Source organism: Podarcis vaucheri (genome assembly GCF_965113315.1).
Source record: "Podarcis vaucheri genome assembly, chromosome: 7".
Taxonomy (NCBI): domain Eukaryota; kingdom Metazoa; phylum Chordata; class Lepidosauria; order Squamata; family Lacertidae; genus Podarcis; species Podarcis vaucheri.
The window spans coordinates 92327815-92347381 of NC_138765.1; the positions used below are offsets into that span (position 1 = coordinate 92327815).

General features: G+C 42.7%; 1 protein-coding gene across 6 annotated transcripts in view; it reads right to left on the reverse strand.

Annotated features, from left to right (window-relative positions):
- Positions 1–2571: 2571 nt before the first annotated feature.
- TET3 (tet methylcytosine dioxygenase 3) overlaps positions 2572–19567 on the reverse strand; it is a 109707-nt gene continuing 92711 nt past the window's right edge. For all 6 annotated transcript variants that reach the window (XM_082229668.1, XM_082229667.1, XM_082229669.1 and 3 more), the window contains 4 exons: positions 19300–19389; positions 17035–17172; positions 14564–14900; positions 2572–12504 (listed from right to left, as the gene is read on the reverse strand). In XM_082229668.1, the coding sequence (XP_082085794.1) occupies positions 10664–12504; positions 14564–14900; positions 17035–17172; positions 19300–19389 (2406 nt within the window). In that variant the 3' untranslated portion in view covers positions 2572–10663. The remainder of the gene's footprint in view (positions 12505–14563; positions 14901–17034; positions 17173–19299; positions 19390–19567) is intronic.

The following is a 19567-nucleotide window of genomic DNA, read 5'->3' on the forward strand; positions in this document are numbered from 1 at the left end:
GACCTGGAAGCTGTACGTCAGCTCCCTCGGCCAATAAAGCGAGATGAGCGCCGCAACCCCAGAGTCGGCCATGACTGGACCTAATGGTCAGGGGTCCCTTTACCTTTTTACCCAGATGCTTGGAAAGTTGGTGCGTGTTTTAATGTTTTCAATCTACAGTTGTTTAAAACTTTTTGAAGTCTTAAATTATGGTTATTATTCTTTCTTATTGATCATTTTTCTTGTATCTTTTTAGCAAAACTGCTTTAACCATTTAAAAAAACCAAATAAACCAGCGTATATACATTTTGTGAAATAAACGAACTATGGTTGCTGCAACACTAAAAGATCCATTTATTGCAAGTACAGAATGAAATCCTGGGAGAGCTGTTGTGGCCTGAGAGCACAAGCCCACAGCACTCTGCATGCATTAGGTAGGTTGTGTGTGAAGTCTCCAAATTTTCCTATTCCATTTAGGGAACAGGTATCCTGGCTCATCATGGCAACAGGAGAATGTTAGCTTTGCTTTTAAGGCTTCCTTGATCCTCATTTGTTAGGCTACAGCACCCTCTTGTGTCTTTGTGCAGTCCCCGCACCCTCCTATGATTTCCCGCCTCCACCAACTTCAAAACAAGACGTCAAGGTGGCAAAGATGCCACCCAAGTGCATGGCAGCAACTGTGAAAAAAGTGCATCCCATCTTGAGGATCGCAATACTTTAATCAAAAGATCTACAATGAGCCAAGAAAGACTGAGTAACCTAGCAATACTGTCCATGGAGAGAGCTTTCAAGTTAGATTTCAAGACTGTTATTGAAAAAGTTGCACAAATTTAAACCAAGCGATTTTAAATACATGTAAGTATGCTGTCATTAAATGCATCTTACTTTAATTACATCAGTATTTTCTTAAAATACAATGCATATGCTTGGGGGTAAGAAGGGGTTCAATACTGTTTTTATTTTGTATGTTTATTTTTCTTTTTTTGTAATATTTTAAAAACTTTCAATAAATATCTTTTTTTTAAAAAAAAAAAAAAGAAGGGGTTCAATACTGGACTGGTGGAAGGGACTCAGGAAGTGCTAACGTTCCACAGGTTGGGGATGCAACGCTTGCCTTGCCCTAGGCATTGGCAATCCACACTATGCCCCTGCCCAGAGAGTCACTCTCCAAGCCCAAGGCAGAGGGAGATTATGGGTAGCCCTAATTATCACCTGACTGAGAAAGAGGAAGGCAGTTTGTGTGTATGTGACACAGAGGAAAACAGGCATTGGACTTTGCATCACAGGCATACTTAGGCTCTCTAGCGCCCTTGGCAAGGAGCCGTATCAGCACACACACCCAGTCCCAGTGGCGTAGCATGGGGGTGCAGGGGGGGCCGGCCGCACCAGGCGCAACATCTGAGGGTTAGGGTTAGGGGGCGCAAATCCACGGGTTAGGGGGCGCAAATTACTTGCCTTGCCCCGGGTGCTGACAACCCACGCTACACCACTGCCCAGTCCCTTATGCTCCTCCACCAAGGTGGCCAGAGGAGACTGCACTCCACAGCCAGCCAGCCAGAGCAGCAGAGGAGCAGCTCAGAGAGTGTGCTAAGCCAGAGTGGAGAGGCGTGATTTTTGCACCCCCTGGGTAGAGGCGGGTTTAGGGCACCTCAACTGGTTTCCCTGCACTGAACACTGAGTCGGGGGGGGGGGCACTGCAGGGTGTCACAATGAAGACTCGGTGAACATGCCCAGGAAAACTAAGTGTGTCCAATGCTGTTTTAGACCTCCGTAATAGGAAACTAGCCAAGTGAGTTGAGCAAGCAGTCCAGCCACATTATTCTGTGTATCAGGAAGGGTGAAGGACAGGCATCCCACGTGCCCGTTGTTGTCCGTGAAGGAGGACCACGCAGTTAAGTGAGTGTCAGCATGGCCAGGGCATGAAGGGCATAAGGCAAATGGCAATTCAGCCTGATGACTTCCATTACTACATCAATACCATTTAAATGTAATGTGAGAAGAAATCTTAAGCTTGGATGATGGAGAGGAAAAAAACACACAGAATTTGAGTGCAAAAAATAAATATAAAATTTATTAAAACACCCACAATAGTTTAAAGATATCAGGAATAATACATTTCACAAACCAGTTGGTTGTGTAACATAATAAAATACAAATTAAAAAAAAGAAGGGTCCATATTTGCAATTTTTAGGCATCCTAAAAATAAATTTTCAGAGACACTGAAGGGAGAAGTGTGAAAGAAAAAAAAAATACAGACAAGAGGGGGAAATTATACAAAATAAAATTATCAGCATAAATTTACCATACTAAGGATATCTACAGTTTAATACACAAGTCCTATTGCCTTGAGACATTGTAAAATCTACCATTTGTCAACCAACCCCAGATAAACTTCATTTCAAGTCACAAATCAACAAAGAAATCTTCAAGTGTGGTCCACAAGGTGGCCTCCACTGGAGGCCTCATTTACCAAATGTGAATTCAAAGAGACAAGAAATCAAATAAGTTGAGAAGTTACAGCCTTCGGTTAACTAAACTGAATTAGTCTGCCAAATCCAACCTGTTTCTTTTCCTCATTTCTCTTAAATTAAAAAAAAAAGTATTTAGAAGTTAGCTTTATACCTTTTTAATTAGTTTTACACGCAAAAAGAAAATCAAAAGCCAAAAGCCAGCTGGACAGCAGACGTTTTCCAAAGATTGAACAGCAGTGAGTAAACTCTAAACAACAGGTGTCAAAAAAGGAGGAAAAGGATGGCAAACAAAAATCACTTGTAAAATATATCCCTGATATTGGAGCAGAAGACAAAACTGGCCAATTTGCTTTACTATTCTTAGGCAAAAACGAGAAACAACAATTCACATCTTGACCATGAAATATTCTTAATGTAGGCAAGACTCTTGTTGCATTCCACAGAGAACTGCCTTCCTAAGAGAATACAGGAATGTTGCTCTTTGCTAGTTACCATAAGATTTATAATTTGCTGTCTGGAAAAACAAGTCACATACTGTCCATGAAGTGGTATGGCGCTAAGAGCAATATGCTGGGGGATCTGACCCAATCTAGCACCAACATTTCATCTTTGCCCCTGGAATCTGTTTCTTAGTCCACCCAGAGTTGTTATTTCTGCATTTTCAAAACTGCTTAGTGGAGTAATCCAACTGGATGGCATATTTGAAAAAAACAATGCACTTTTTGCTGGCGGGGGGAAGGGGTGGTGATAAATCAAGTCAGGATTTTGCTGTTCCCAGATCAAAACATCATTGGAAACCTTTGCAAATTCTGCAGCAAAAAGAGTTTGAGAACATTCTATTGGGGCAGATTTTTTTTAACCAAACGTGCAGAAACTATTATTTGATTACTGATAATATAGCTGCTTAAGATCTTATTTCTAAAAATGCTTTCCCATGTGGGCCATACGCTGTTCTGAGGTACTTCAGTAAAATCTACTGTTTACTGAAATGAAAGCACCACTCTCCCAGTTCACCTTTTAATTAGTTCTGTACACTGATTCCTCATTATGTTTCATTATTTTGAAAGTGAGAACTTGCCCAAGAATAGAACAACAAAGGCCATACAGTTTATAGGATGTCAAGTACAGTGTTGACGTAATAAAATACACACCTTGTTTCTAATATTTGTATCAATCCCATTAGCTATAACTGAATCACAGGTTGCCACAATACTCTGTTTCTGAGGTATTTTTTGTATGTATTGTGATAACAGCAAGCTTATTATATGATGAAAACCTGGCTTCTGTACGCATTTAAAACAAGTCTTGTGAACAAAAGAGAGAGAAAAAGTGAAAGACAGAGTGAGAGAGAAAATAAATAGCACCAAAAAGGTATCTTGTAAAACTTTCAGACACAACTACTCACAAATAGCAATATACAAAGAAAAAGCCATCATAAAGTAGCAGAATGAAGCAGGCATTTTAGACTAAAGGGTAGCAAATCCATATGTGGCCAGACCCTGGTTTCCTTCTCCACTATGAACCTTCAACAGGTTGGGTCCGTTTTCAATATTAACATCTATAGAATAAACCTGTTTACACTGAGATGCAGATGTGGTCCAAGAAGGATTTTTCCTTGGTTAAGGAATGCAGGACTAAGTCATAACTTTTTGCTGTTAACTATAAAAGCAAGCAAGGAAGGAAGCTGGAGAAGACGCAACTACATTGCTTTATAAATAGCTGCTCTGTCTTGGAGTGACCTCAAAACTTCCAATTCAGCACCCATTGTTTTTGCATAATAATTACCAATACAGAATGTTACATATTCCTGCACCAGGCACACTTGCTAAACTGGCACAAGTGTTATCTCAAAGTAGTTTGTAGTACCTTATTTTCCAGCTGCTTAAGGAAAGCATTTTAAATTTTACTTATTCATAGTTAAACTTCCTTTGAGCTTGATCCCAGAAGCCCTTTTCACTGGTGGTAGTTTTGCCAGCACCTGATTCCATCGAGCGAAGTAGGACTACTTGAATGAGTAAAAAGATAACTCTCAGCATCTGATCCTGAGCTGTGCTGCTCCATTTATATCAGCTTAGGATCGAGCCCTAGGATGTGGATAGTTGTCATTTATACCAAAGTAACCTCTGCTGGATCTACACACATGTAAATGAGCTAAAAATTAGGTAGCTATAAATTTTAGACTCAGAGCATAGACTTTAAAAAAACAACATGTATTTAAAACATTGAAACTTTCTATTATCAGTTACTTGTACAGTTCTCTGGTTTGACATATACTGTAGCACCATAGCAAGATGGAATCTGGCAGAAAACAAACAAGCCCAAACACCCCTTTTGAAAACAAACCCACCAAGATAGCACCATTTCATCAGAAGATTTCGGTTATTAAAAATTATGTCTTTAGCCTACAGTGCAGACTTTGCTTCAGCTGAAGCAACTCAGGGCTTCTTTGCTCATTTTTCTCTCTCTTTGCCTTTCTATGGGACACAGTTACAACCTATGATAAATAGAAAGAAGGGAGCTCTCTAACTCTACTGATATATTGGGATAACCTTGTGTCTCACTGATGCAGCTCCTCAACTGTCTGCTAACCAGAGACAGCAACACAACAATCCTCTTACACACACACACAAAAGTTCATAGCAAGTTCACAAGCAATGAGCCTTTTCGTCACCTTCCCAAACTGGACCCCCGGTATGCAGAATTGTTCCTTTGCCTTCTATACTGTTTGGTCCATGCATTTTTTTCTTCATAAATAATTATTTACCACGATCTGCTTGAGCTCTTGATTGACCCAGAAGAGTAAGCGCCCCAAAGGAAATATTTTTAAACAGATGACACTCATGATGGCCCAATAGCTCAGCAAAGCATACAGAGGAAATAAGAATCCACTTAAAGAAGGGACCTTAACCGACCCAAATTTCCTCCCAGAGAAGTTTGAGGGGAGTTTGCTAATAACTTAAGCTGGAGCACCACTTACTCCCTTTTTGAATATTTTTTTCCCCAGGGATTACAGTTTTGTTTGTAATTTTAGCACCATCAGCTATTATGATTGAGGGTTAGCTGCTGTTAACTTGTTTCACATCACTACCCCCAAAAAATACATTTCAAAGAAATTTCTCACTACCGCCTGCAGAAGTTGCCTGGCCTTTGACAAGGGCTGCAGTCAGGATTCATGATTTCTGAGAAGGCCAACATGATGCTCAAGGCCCTGGTGGTCTTGGCTTCCCGCACCTCGTAATAGGATGTTCAGTGGGCATAGAGAGATGTACGAGCTAAGGCAGCCTTAGTTTCGTGCTCTCCAAATGTTGCCGAACTCCCATCACCTATGACCATGGACTGTGCTGGCTGGGGTTGATGAGTCCTTCAAGGGCACCAGACTATGCAACAAACAGCATAATTAAGCTCACAAATGTTGCTGCAGATTGAGGGAGGCCTGCCATATTGGCACATCCAACTTCCTATGACTGAGAAGTGTAATCGTTTTTAGCACTACCCCATTGGCTTCAGTATGGTCGGGCCAACGTGGTGCCCTTAAGACACCTTTTACAAGCACCTTTGTAAATAAATATATATCTGTTTCCATTTACTTTTCTAAATGACCCTGACCACAACAGGAGCTGTAATTGTCCATGTGTAAGCAAAAAGCCGACTGCCAAATAAAATAATTATTTTTTTTCTTTTTTAAAGCAGGAGTAGACAATCTGTGCACAGTTCTATTCATAAATCTGAGGCATGGTAACTTTTCCCAACAACTGAGATTCGAGGTAGGTTATATACGTAGTGAGAAACAACCTCAGATTGCACCCTACTCGTAAATATACTAAGTACATCAATTTATTCAGGATTTTGAGAGTCAGGAGTTTTGCCTTTACTTCTAGCAGCCTTGTTTTAAAGTGTGCATATAACGTATGTGCTGCAGAAAATTATGGTGGCATTCACATAATGCTGCTATAGATTTAATACTGCCATTGCCAGAATCAAATAGTATGTGGATTGCCTCCTATCTGCACCAGGATCAACCAATTATACTGGCAAACACCTGGCACAATGGGTTTGGAGAGCCAGATTTCTTTTTTAAAAAAGAGAGAGAATCTCAGTCCAAAAGTCTTAGAGAAACCCATCTAAGATGAAGCAAATGAGAATTTTGCCTTAGACACACAATTTCAATAGGGAAAAATTATTCCAGTTTTATTCACTCTGGACTTGCGTCAGTGTGAAGGGAAAGCACCATTTGGTCTTTTGGATTATTTGTGTGAGACAAATAAAGGACTTGCCCTGCCAATTTGTTTTTCTCCTTTTCTCTATTCCTACTGTGAAAAAAACAGTGGAAATGGACACAGGCAAATTTGGAATAATTCATGGGTCTTCCTGCGTTGCCACCTTCTGACTCCCAAGACAGCTCCTGTTCTTTAAACTTGCCTCTACAAAAAGGTATTTTCCTCATCCAGAGATCTTAAGGGCACCATTGCTAGGTCAGAAAGTTACAGCTCCAGAGCCACATTATGCCATGATCAGACAGCTCAGGAAAACCCCTAAACGGAAGCTGAACACACAATAGGATTTCAACAGGTCAGATGCACAGCGACATCCCTCCAAACGAAACACCTCCCTTCCCACATATATTACAATTTCTTGCTCTCCAAAGTCATGCAAATGAAGCTTCCAAGGCACCCCTGGAACACCTTTAAAATAGGAAAGTCAAATGAGACGTTAACAAGGAAATTACAGAAACAAAAAAAAACCAAACTAAAATGTTTTTGGAAAGAGATACAAGTCCAACGCTTTTCCCCAACTACAGCCGGCTAACGGATCCATCCTACATCAGTCAATAGCAAGCAGCCATTGGCCTAAAAAGCCTGAGAAGATGGAATATGTGATGATTTGACTGAGGGCTGGAGCTACATGCTTATGCAGAGACCTCCAGGATTTGGACCACATCAGACTTCAGACAGCAGACGCCTCAACATTAAATAGAAATAAACAACCCTCCCTGCATGCAGAAATCTAAAATAACAGAGAGAAAGCTGTTCCACTTCGTGATGTTGTTTATGGGGTGAGGGACCATGTGAATCTTTAAAGAAATGTGATTTTCCCACCTGAAGCCTGAAGTGGTATAATCGAGGCAGGCCTACTAGTCCATGATTCGACAAACATGTAGAACGGCCTTCAGAGCAGCCCCACTGAAATCAATGGCTGATTTACGGAAGTGGAGGATCAGGCCTTGCATGGGACGACATCACTATCATCCTATGACATTCAGAACATTTCCTATAAATCTGACTTGGAACAATTCTTAACAAGCACGATACGCTCATGGGTATGCATATGAAATCAATTATCATTCATTGATTTTCCCCTTGCCAAAAAAAAAAAAAGCATCTTTACAGAATACAGTAAAAACAAAAAAAAAGGACGGAAAAGCATGTTAAATATTTTGTTTCTATTTACATTTCTCCCGCAATAATCTGTTTTAAAACATACTGCTCTTCAAGTTATTGGGTAATTTTTTTTCTTTTAAATCTTGGTGAAAGTGCTTTTTTAAAAAAATCTTTCTCTATTTACAGTTTAAAATCAGAACCACATAAAACACTCAGGATGCTGTATAGAGATCCTGGTTTAGTTTTTTTTTCCTGTTCCAGCGCATGAGGATTGAGAAGGTTCCCTAGTAAACAAAATGCTATGTACAGGTTTTAATTTGCAAGCCATTTTTCTTTCTCAAAAGGCACCTGTTAAGTGCAGAAGGAGGTGGCCAAGGAATAATCAGTTTCAGATCTCGAACGTGTTTGATCTTCTGGCCTTCTGCAGTGTTGAGAAATCGCATGCACAGGCTTATCAAAGCCATAGGGGACCTACTCTGCTGAAGGAGTCAGACCTCCCATTTTTTCTACAGAAAGACCCGTAGTATAAGGCAGCAAAATACTCTTGCACCCATTGCCAAAAGAGTTGCCGCCACCCAATCTGAAGATGGCACCCATTTTGAGGAGACGCTTTGAAGGTGTTCCCTCAAGGCTGGAAGGTTCTACCCCCAATTCCAATGGAAGTTCGTGGAGATTTTCTGAGCAAATTTAGTGAGAGCACCTAAAGCCCAGCAGGGACTTCATCATTAACATTTTCCCAGTAAAGGATGAAATTCACACAATATGGAAAAGAACCGCAGACACAAACTTCCTCTTACACAACACTTCTGTCCTTGAGCCCTGTCCTATTAAGATTTTTTAAATAAAAACAGCAACAACAACCAACCCTGATATAAGTAAACTTTTTGGTGTAGTTTAAATAGTACAAGGGTTCTGAATTAGAGTGAATTTCATCCTAATTTAGGGAAGATTTCCTATCATCATTTTAGCAACACAATGCTTCTGTCGAGGGGAGGCCAGGCTTCAGAGAGTGTAGCCACTTACGTGAGTCAGCTATTCTTAAGACAACTTGCATTACTGATGGGGAAAGGGAGGTTAACCTTAAAAAGTTGTGATTCAAAGTTTTAAAAGCACCAGCTGTTTTGCAGTAATCAGTTATCATATAATGTTGATATTTCCTCTTTAAAAAAATGGCACAAGAAAAATAAAATAAAACTTACAATAAGCCAATTTCATTTTTGCATTTGAAAATGTCCACGTGTAAAGGTTGGTGTGTGTGGACATTTTCATTTGGTAAGCATGCACCTTTTGAAAACACAGCACAAAGGAGATCTATTGTGTCCTTCCTTTTCATTGGACTCTGCACCAGAGATGATAAAAAGAGGTTTGCCATGATGGTTTCTTAAAGATACAGGAGCTCAGCCCGAGATTCTTTTGTTTCCAGAGTGGCTTTTCTTTTACCACTACAGAATAAAAGATTCAAAAGTGAGGCGGACATCAGTTCGAAATAGTCAGGCCTGGCCTACAGAAAAATTAAGTGTGGATGGTTACACTGTATGATAAATTTGGCAAGAACCGAAACGTTGCTAAGTGCTATTCTGTGAGTCCCACAGAGTGAGAGACATGAAAATCAAAAGGTCACTTCCTGGGCAAACACAGCACCTTCCAAATATTGTTTTATGATGCTTCTCTTCTACCCAGTCCTCCCCACCTCCCCTTCCACCTCTTCTCCTTAAATCTGTCCTTTTCTCAGTTCCTTCCTTCATGAATTTAACTGGGTAAGATATTTATGCCCAAACAGTAAATGGAGAAGTTAAACTAGCTTAATTTTACACAGGCTGCACGGCCGCTGCCTCTTGCCTTGGCAAAAGAACTTCATTCAAGAACTTGCCTTTAAATAAAAATGTAACCACATGCAGTGGCAGAAATAATATCTTTATCTTCATTCTTTTCATTTCCACCTCCTCTGAAACTGGTTAAAGTTAGGCCACAAGCTCACAGCAAACCTGACTTTGCAGTGGTTTACACAACATAATTTTTACACAGACAGCAACATGTGCCAGCTGCACTCATGCCAGAGGACTGGTACTTCCCTCAGATGCTCTAGGCAGACTCGGTTGTCTTGAGGATTGAAACAGGCAAATTGGGTCACCTTTTTACAGCTTCCCCACTGTGTGAATCCATCTATTCTGTTGGGGGCCCCTCCCAAGTTAAAAGAAGTGTCACACAAAATTTTGTGCTCTGTTCAAAACCTTGCCTATTTGTAGTCTCTTGCCTTCTCTGCTTAATTCTTCCACCAACCTTTTTCCTTCCTGGAAGAGATCTACTAAATCTCTAAGAAACCATCACATAGCAAATTATACAATGACTTTAACTGTAAGTCTTGGTTTCTGAGAGGTCTCTAACGTGAGATCTCTACCCCACTTGGATGTGATGGTGCAGATTCGTATTGGCTTAGGGTGCAGCTGAGTTTTAAATTTTGCTTCTATGTCACATAATCCCCTTCAGAGTTGTCATAATTTCTGTTAAAAATCCAATATACACATGTGCATTTGGAATGGAATTAAAAAGCTCTCCTTTGCGAAAGGACACTACAAATTTCTCTTGCCATTATCATGATGTACAGATTAAAAATGCACAGATATAAATATTTTTAGATTACTGAAAAATGTTAACAGCAATAAGTTTCTTCAGCTCAACTCCCAAGTGCAGATAATATACTGGAAATGTCACACTTGGCCTGGCTTCGTATTTCTCTCCGACACACGAAGGAAAAAGCACCACAAACCAGCACTGTGTTCCAGTGCTGCAGACTTTGAGGTAAAATGGCCCCATGCCAGCCAGCTGCGCTCTGCTCAAATCCAGCGACTGTACGGCCCAGTTACCTTGGTGTAGGCATAAGAGGACACAGTGATAGCTGAGTTTGTGGGGATGGCCAGGGCCTGCCGGGTTGGGACAGTGTCTGTCTTCTCCTTCTGCTGGGGCTCAGTGGCCAAGCTGCCTCCCCATTTCCGCTTCTTGCCAAAGGCTTTGATGTCCTGCTGGAGACCAAGCCTGGCTGCCTCCTCCTGCCTCGCCCGGGCTCTCTCTGCCAGCTGCTTCATCTTGGCTTCCCAGAGGGCAAGTCCGTGATTGGGCTGGTTTAAGTTCTTGTGCTGGTAGAAGACCAGGGAGATGCGCGTGGGGTGACACCGGTTGGGCTTCTTCAGCGGCGTGGTGGCATGTAGTTCTCGCCTTGCACACTCTATGAGGATGGAGCCGTGGGCCGGAGCCACTGCCACCCCGCCAATGTTCTCATCCAGAAAGTTGTGTTCGCTGTCTGACCACACCTCTTCATCCTCCTCCTCTTCTTCCTCCTTGATGTTCTTTTCGGGTGTCTCTTCCATGCTGTCATCTAAGCTAAATGAGTCCCACGGCCTTTCTTCCTGGCCAGCATCCAGAAGCATTGTACCACCATCGGCTTTCAAGGAAGGGAATGGCTTCTCCCCACACACACCTGATGCCACAGAGGGCAATGAGCCAAAGGAAGCCCATGGTCTGCTGGGTAATCCTGTGCCCGGTGTAGGAGTCCTCCTGTCATCTGCTTTGACAGAACCCCAAAGTTCATCTTGAAGTCTGGAGTTTCCCTTGATGGAACCAAAATTCAGCTGCCCCAAGTTCCAGGGCTTCTCCTGAAGGTTTGAATTCACTGAAAAGGCTGAAGAGTTCTCATTGACTTTGCAAGGGCTCCATGATTTCCCCAGCACATCAGGGCCAGGTGGCAAAGGCTGTCCTTCTGTAGGAAACATATTCCACTGTTTTTCCAAGAGGTGGGACTGTGGTAACCTGGTAGCATTTGAGTGGGAACCAAACAAGCTGGACTTATTCTGTGTGTTTGCATTGAGAACGCCGGCATTGTCATTGGGTGTAAACATGTTCCAAGGGCTCTCAGCATGACTAGTCCTGTCCGAAGGGGACTCATTTCTGTTGACTTTGTAAGGGCTCCACTGTTGTTCTGGGCCTCCATTCTGAGATGACATGGACAAATCAGATAGGTTCAGATTTGGATTTTGGCCATTAATAGCAGCTGCTCTCTGAAAAGACTCCATGTGTGACAAAGAGTCCATTGGTTCTTGCTTGATTGTTCGGTGATTGAAGCAGTTTGTGTTTTGTGCAAATGACAGGGCTTCTGCAGGGACAGAGTTACACCTCTGGGGCACAGCCGTGGGCTTGCCTGAATGCCTGCTGGATCTCTCGTAGGTGCGCTGGTGGTGGTTTTTGTTTCGTACAGTGGGTGGGATTTCATCTAACTGTTCGGAATTCTTGTAACCATGGCTCAAGTTATTTTGCAACATCTGGACATCAGGCTTCTTCTCGTAGCTGGTGCCTGCCCAGGGTGCATTCCTAGTGTCACCGTAATTCAAAAACTGGGAGTGAAACATGTGATTGCTGGAAAATCCATAATACCCAAATGATGGAAGAGAGAACTTTGAATGCAACCCATTCATGGAAGGCAGGTTAGGCTGTGCATAGTAGGAATGGTAGGAGTAAACACTGTTCATGCTGTATGGGTCCGAGGGCCTGCAGTTCCCCAGCACCGAGTAGCTTTCCACGACAGCGTTCCCATTGTATTTGAAAGTGTTGTAGTGGTTCTGAGGTTCCACTTTGATGGAAGGTTTGACTGACCGCTGGGAATGTCCACTTTTCAAAGCCATATCTGCAGGTGCAAAACAAGAACCAATGTTAATTTGCAGAAACAGGATTGCTTCTTTGGCACAAGACCTTTGAAGAGCTGGGCCACTCTTCTGGCTAGTGTTCTGTTTACACTAGCAGAGTTTCTGTCCCTTGCCTGAGTGTCTAAGAACGCCATTTAGGAGGGGGAAACTTAACCAAGTGGCTACATGCACATTGTAATAGTCTGCACTATCCTCCTAAGTGGCAAAATTTGACCACCTTCAGGAAAACTTAGAAATCCTTTCTCTTTGCGCACTTGACTTGTGCAAGGCCTTTGCATAGTGTGACTGCACTGCCTAAGACACATTACTAGTGTCTAAGACAGTGTTTCCCAACCTTGGGCCTCCAGCTGTTTTTGGACTACAACTCCCATCATCCCTAGCTAGCAAAACCAGTGGTCAGGGATGATGGGAATTGTAGTTCAAAAACAGCTGGAGGCCCAAGGTTGGGAAACACTGGTCTAAGATACATCATGGATCTATCCCTGCCCCCACAGACAGGGTATGGGCGAGGGAATCTCAAATCATCCTGCAAAGCACCTTCCAACCATATTTATTTTCCTTTGCAAAATCCTCCTGGCAAATCTTGTGATGTTGGCAGCAGTGCTACAATCCAGTCCCCACCACAAAAACAAAGGAAAGAGAACACTGGAGCAAGTTGTGATGCTCCAGAATTTTTATGGAGCATGCCGTTCACTTCTTGCCCTGGGGCTTCTCACAGCACTGAAGAGAAGCTTTCTGAACAGGATTTCTGCCACCCAAACCAACAGTGGTCATTCGCACCATAATTAATTATCAATGCTGATAATTTCAAAACCAAGACAACCTAAGAGGCTTATACCTCAAACCCGGAAGGATAAACACCCACCGTCTATTACATAATTACCTTACCATCCTGGCTACATTCAGACATATTTCATATAGGCATCAATTTCATATGGTTACCTACTTGGACATCTTAACTTATATGTCTCATTTTAAGATTTGTGTGCTGATGGTAACTGTATCTACAATGTGAATGGATGATGGTCTACAATTATTGGTATTATTAGTATATTATTATGATTATGCTGAATTTTTTGTTTCCCCCCTTCTTTAATTTAATTTAAATTAATTTCTTTCTTTCTTTGTTGAATATGCAAATATCATCATCTTCATCATCAGCCTAGGTTCCATGAAATCCTCTGCTTTCCTGGCAGCTTTAGAGATTCATCAACAAGAATGTGAATGAGAAAGTCATTGTCGTATAGTGGCTAGAGTATTAGACTAGGAGACCCAAGTTCAAAAACCCACTCAATCTAGAGGAAGCCTTGAGCTAGTCACTGTTTCTCAGCCTAACCTTCCTTACAGGGCTCTTTCTTATGAGGAGAGAACCATGAACGCTTGACCTGAACTGCTTGGAGGAAGTGTGGAATAGAAATGAAATTTACAAATGAAAATAGTAATTGAGGACAGCAGTCTTCCAGGAATGACTCATCTACAATTACCAATCTTCCTCTAAGTTGTGCAGAAAGTGCTTGTTTGCCATGCTCTAGAGCAGTGCTTTCCAACTGGTGGTGCCTTTGGAGTAAGTTGGGTGGCATGCAACTAACTCGAAAAATATTGTTCTAAAGTAGCATTCCCGGACCCGATGCCCTTTGGATGTTTTGGACTACAACTCCAATCAACTCCAGCCAGCACAGCCATGCCAATATGGCAGTGCAGGCTAAGGCTGATGGGAGTTGTAGTCCAAAACTTCTGGAGGGTCCCAAGCTGGAAAAAGCTGATAGAGAGTACACAGGCTGCACAGGAAAATGGTGAGGCCCAAATGGCCTAGCTAATAATCTGATTGGCACCCAAGAATATGTCCCAGAATCCTTTGCTTGTGCCTAGCAGTGCCTCAACAGAGACAGGATTAATAAAGCATTCCCAAAGGGCAGAAACTTTGAAAACTATTGATCAGACTGCATCCCAACAGCAGCTGCGTAAGAAACCTAACCAGATTAGCACATCGAAAGCATAAGACAAGTGGCCTTCTCGGCTTCCAGCCCCTGTTGCCCTCACCTGCATCCTGCTGAAGTGGTGGCATCTCAAAAACCTCCTGCTTGATTTTCTCAGGTGTGATCAGCTTCTCCTTCTGCATTTTCTTTTTCTCAGCCGCTGCCTTCCTGGCTTCCAGCTGCCTCTGCCTGCAAGACTTGGCTGGCTCAGGAAGCTTCCTCACCTCTCTGGGGAAGGAGGTGAGTACCTGGATTGCCCCAGTGCCCACCTTGGCAGCTTGATTCTCCTCGCTGCCAAACTCATCGGTGGGAGACATTTTATACAGTGGAAGGACATGCAGCTGTTCATCCTCAGGGATCCTCCCAGTGGTACGATTGTCTTCTTTTGTCAAGGTACACACCTAAAGAAATGGTCAGACAACACACAGGGAGTCCCAGTTAGCTAATTCAATGAGGGGACACACAAAACGGCAAAGCCAGAGTCTAAAAAGTGACTTAGAATCATAGAATCATAGAGTTGGAAGAGACCACAAGGGCCATCGAGTCCAACCCCCTGCCAAGCAGGAAACACTTGTCTAGAAGCTTGAGAATTTCAAGACGGCATATCTATTGCCAGCTGGTTGAACAAATACTTTCACTTTACCTGAGCCAATTAATCACAGGTTATATATTTAGGTCAAACTGATGTGATGAGATAGAGCTGTGAATAGTGTAGTAGGAATTTATAATATATGCTACGATAGGCAGGCTACATGTGGGATAAAAAGAGTAGTGTCTAATGAATGAGACTGTCTAATGAATGTGTCAGGAATGTTTGGTTTGTTTTTGTTTGTTTGTATGTATAACAAAACATAGAAAAATATAATAACAGATGCCGAATAAAATGAAATAAAAGTAGAGTCAAAGGTAGTATCTAAAGCTAAACATGAAGGAAAAGATTGCCACACCAAAATCAAACATAATAAATTAGTATCACGAAGTTCCAAGTAACACAAATGGATTTGCATTCTCCTATACCTTTTACTCCAGTACATTATGAAAAGGCTCCGTTTCAAAATGAAGACGTTTCCTTGTTGTCTACCCTCTCTAGTTCTTACATACATGTAAGCTTAACCATACATACTACGTCCCAGATTTTAGTTATCCATTCTCTCATGGATGATGTTCTCCCTTTTTTTTTACCCAACTTTGACAAAGAAATCTTCTGGCAGCAGCTAACAGAAGTTTATTTATGAAGGGAAAGACAATTATCCATCTGTTATTGTATTTCTTAATGTCTCAGCAGATGCCCTAGGCTTTTTCTTCTCCCAGACGGAAATCTGTCCATAGTTTTGGGCATGCCATTATTATACTTAGGTCTACTTTGAGTGGAAGATTTAAGAAGAAGAATAGTTTTTTGGGAGGTATCATAATCTTAACTGTTGCCATCTTCTCCATCTAGGAGGTTTTCATTAGAGTCCATCTTTCTCATTTATTTATCATGATTATATTTGGCTAGTTTTTCTACCTAAATACCTTATAGGGGGATTTTGTGACAATAATGTTTGTGCAGGAGGCAGCCTGTTCTTCTCTCTGAATTCGGCAGCTCTGATAACAGAGGGTTGCTTCCCCTCTGAGAAGGTGACTTGATTTCTCTGTGTGTGTAAAGCTAAGGCGAGGAAATGCCTCTGTATAAGGCCTGTGTAACTAATAGGCCTATGGACTAAACCAGGCATAGGCAAACTTGGCCCTCCAGATGTTTTTTGGGACAACAACTCCCATCATCCCTGTCCACTGGTCCTATTAGCTAGGGATGATGGGAGTTGTAGTCCCAAAAACATCCAGAGGGCTGAGTTTGCCTATGCCTGGACTAAACCTTCGCAGATTCCTCAGCGGACGCTTATTTAACCAGTAAAAGCTATCCTGAACACCTCAACTGATGTGGTTAATTGGAGAAAACCCACTGTGACAGGATCTCCTGCATGTTAAAGAATTAACTGCAGCTATTAGAGTGGGAGGGGATCTAGAGTGGGCAATATGGCGGACAAAGGGTTAACCTTAACTCCCATACTGTTTTCCCATTGAAAACCACCAGCACCCCTCTAGCTTGGGGGTTATTTCTACAAGTTAAGCAAACTGGGGGGACGACACACATTCCCTCCTCTCAGCTCCCCCCCCCCACTGTAATCTCAATCTGAATTCCTCAAGACCTGTTTGCTTTCTTTTTAATGGCAAGGTGTCTTAGGGGTGGTGGAGAAATTCCATCTTCCTGATATGAACTGACCTGATGTAGAACATGGGAAAAGAGGAAGTAGCCTTATTGGTCCACCTAGCTCTGTAGCGCCCGTGCTGATTGGTAGTGGATCTCAAGGCTTTCATACAGGAGTGCCTCCCATCCCCCAATGATATGCCAGGGAGCTTTTGCTTGCACAGCCAGCGCTCTACCAGCAGGCCATGGGAATCAAGTATGCCACCTTGAGCTCCTTGGAGAAAATGAACGCAGTTACTGCATCATGCAATGAATAATTAATAAAATGAGCGATGATGCTTCCTTACCACAGTACAGCCATTGTAAAGGTTATGCTGATCTTTGTGAGCGTGAGCACAGAAGTCCATGCACGCTGTCACACCAGAGAAGGGCCTCCCCTCTTTCAGTCCAAGCCGGCAGTCTATTGCTATATCCTCATTTGTAACCTGGTGAGAAAAGACAGCAACAACTCAAATCACAGCAGTACCTTGGGAAAGATGTGTGGTTTGTTTGTTTATATTAATATGTAAGTTTTAAAACCTGTTGTTGTCTATTATTATTATTATTATTATTATTATTATTATTAAATACAAAGCATGAAGTTGAACAAAACAAGAAAAACTCACCTAATTTCCCTAACCCTCCCTCTCCCCACAGAACACAGTGAGGAGTAGAATAAAAATAAGACGATACTGAAGTCACCCTGGAGTTGACATCAGATGGAATTTAATTAGGTAAAGGTAAAGGTAAAGGTACCCCTGCCCGAACGGGCCAGTCTTGACAGACTGTGGGGTTTGTGCGCCCATCTCACATTTATTGGCCGGGGGCCAGCGCTGTCCGGGGACACTTCCGGGTCACGTGGCCAGCGTGACATCGCTGCTCTGGCGAGCCAGAGCCGCACACGGAACGCCGTTTACCTTCCCGCTGGTAAGCGGTACCTATTTATCTACTTGCACCCGGAGGTGCTTTCGAACTGCTAGGTGGGCAGGCGCTGGGACCGAACAGCGGGAGCGCACCCCGCCGCGGGGATTCGAACCGCCGACCTTTCGATCGGCAAGCCCTAGGCGTTGAGGCTTTAGCCCACAGCGCCACCCGCGTCCCAAAATTTAATTATTTTGTAACAATTGTCTTTCATACATTTTTTAATTTTTGAATTTTATCTGTGTCATTTTAATTTGTGTAAGCCACCTGGGAGAAAGCGGGCTATAAATAAATGTAAATGTAGCAGCAGCAGCAGCAGCAACTCAAATGGCTTACATTAAAATAAAATAAAAACAATAAGTAAAAACACAGCAACACAAATAAAGGCTAAAAACATAGCTTTAGATAGGGAGAGGAGGCAGTACTACAGCTCCCACACCACTAGAAGAGACCAAAAGGCTTGGGAAAGGTAAAAGCCCCTGCCTCCAATCTAAAAGTGGGCAAAGATGGGGCTAGGCATGCCTCTCTTGGGACAGCTTTCCACAAGCTGGGAGAGAGGGGCATTTGTTAGAGCTGTAAAGGGACAAAGGGCTAAAGTCTGAGTGCCAAGACAAAAGCAACATCCACACTTTCAATGGACTCCTGCAGTCTTTCTCAACCTGGTTCTGTCCAGACATTTTGGACTCCAACTCCCATCAGCCCCAGCCACCAGAGCCACCCTCCCATCTGCCCTGGAATCCAACATTATGCTACCTGGAGCTGATGGGAGTTGCAGTCTAAGACTGGACTGTCCTTGAAAACAAGACTGCACTGCAGGGGGTTGGACTAGATGACCATTTGGCTCCCTTCCAACTCTAGAATTCTATGATTACACAAAGACCTGAACCTTCATTTACCTAGCCCTACCCTGGGCTCCATCTTTTGTTTGCTCAGTATTTCTTCTAGTGCCAATCTGGTTCTCTCCAGATGTTGCTGGGACTCCAGCTTCCATCAGCCCCAGGCAGTGCTGGCCAATGTTTTGGGAGCTGAGTTGAGTTCCAACAACATCTCGAAGATAGCAGGCTGGGCAAAGACTGCTGTAAACCAGTCAAACCAGTATGCAACGAATCAGAGCATTTCCTGCAACGGACCTTGGCAACAGCCTCATAGCCAGTATAGGTCAATGGTTCTTAAAGGCTGTGGCACACCAGCAGGAGAGGATGGCAAGCGTGGTGGGAAGATTTGAGGATAATCAAAGAAACATTTAAACATTTCAGTATTGTATAGTATCATTATTGCAGAATATTGATAGCTATCTTTTAACATGAGAGCATCAAGTAATGCTGCAAGCTCACACCTCTCACTGTGGAGTACCTATGAAAGAGGTCCTTTATACTAATATTTTGGAATTGACTTATGTTCTTATGTAGCTGAATTGTTTTATGCTTTCTGGATGTCCCATGAGCATATGAAGTAGATGTGTTCAGTGTTACCAGTCAAGCACTGCTAGACGCTGGCCCCCACCCCACCCCCAGCCAAAAATTCAGTGTGGCACAAGCAAACTTTTATTCTGAAACATGGCTCAGAGAAAAAAGTTTGAGAACCACTGGGATCTATACCTAAATCAGCAGCACAATAATAACAAGAGCTGTACAGTGGCCCATTCCAGGTACCTGATTTTTGTAGGCCTGGGGTGCCAGCCTCCTATAAAGTGGGGCGACTTCTGTGGCCAGGTCCTGGAAGCTTCTTCTGAGAACTTCTTCCTGCAGGGAGAGATTGGGAGAGTCATAGTTGCTCATTGCTGAGTCAGACTACCTAGTTCAATATCCTATGCCCAGCAGCCAACAGCATCTACCTGAGGCCCAGAGTCATTTCCTACCTCGCTGTCACCGCCTGTGATCCTTTTTCATGGGAGATGCCAGAGATTCATTCAGGCTGCAA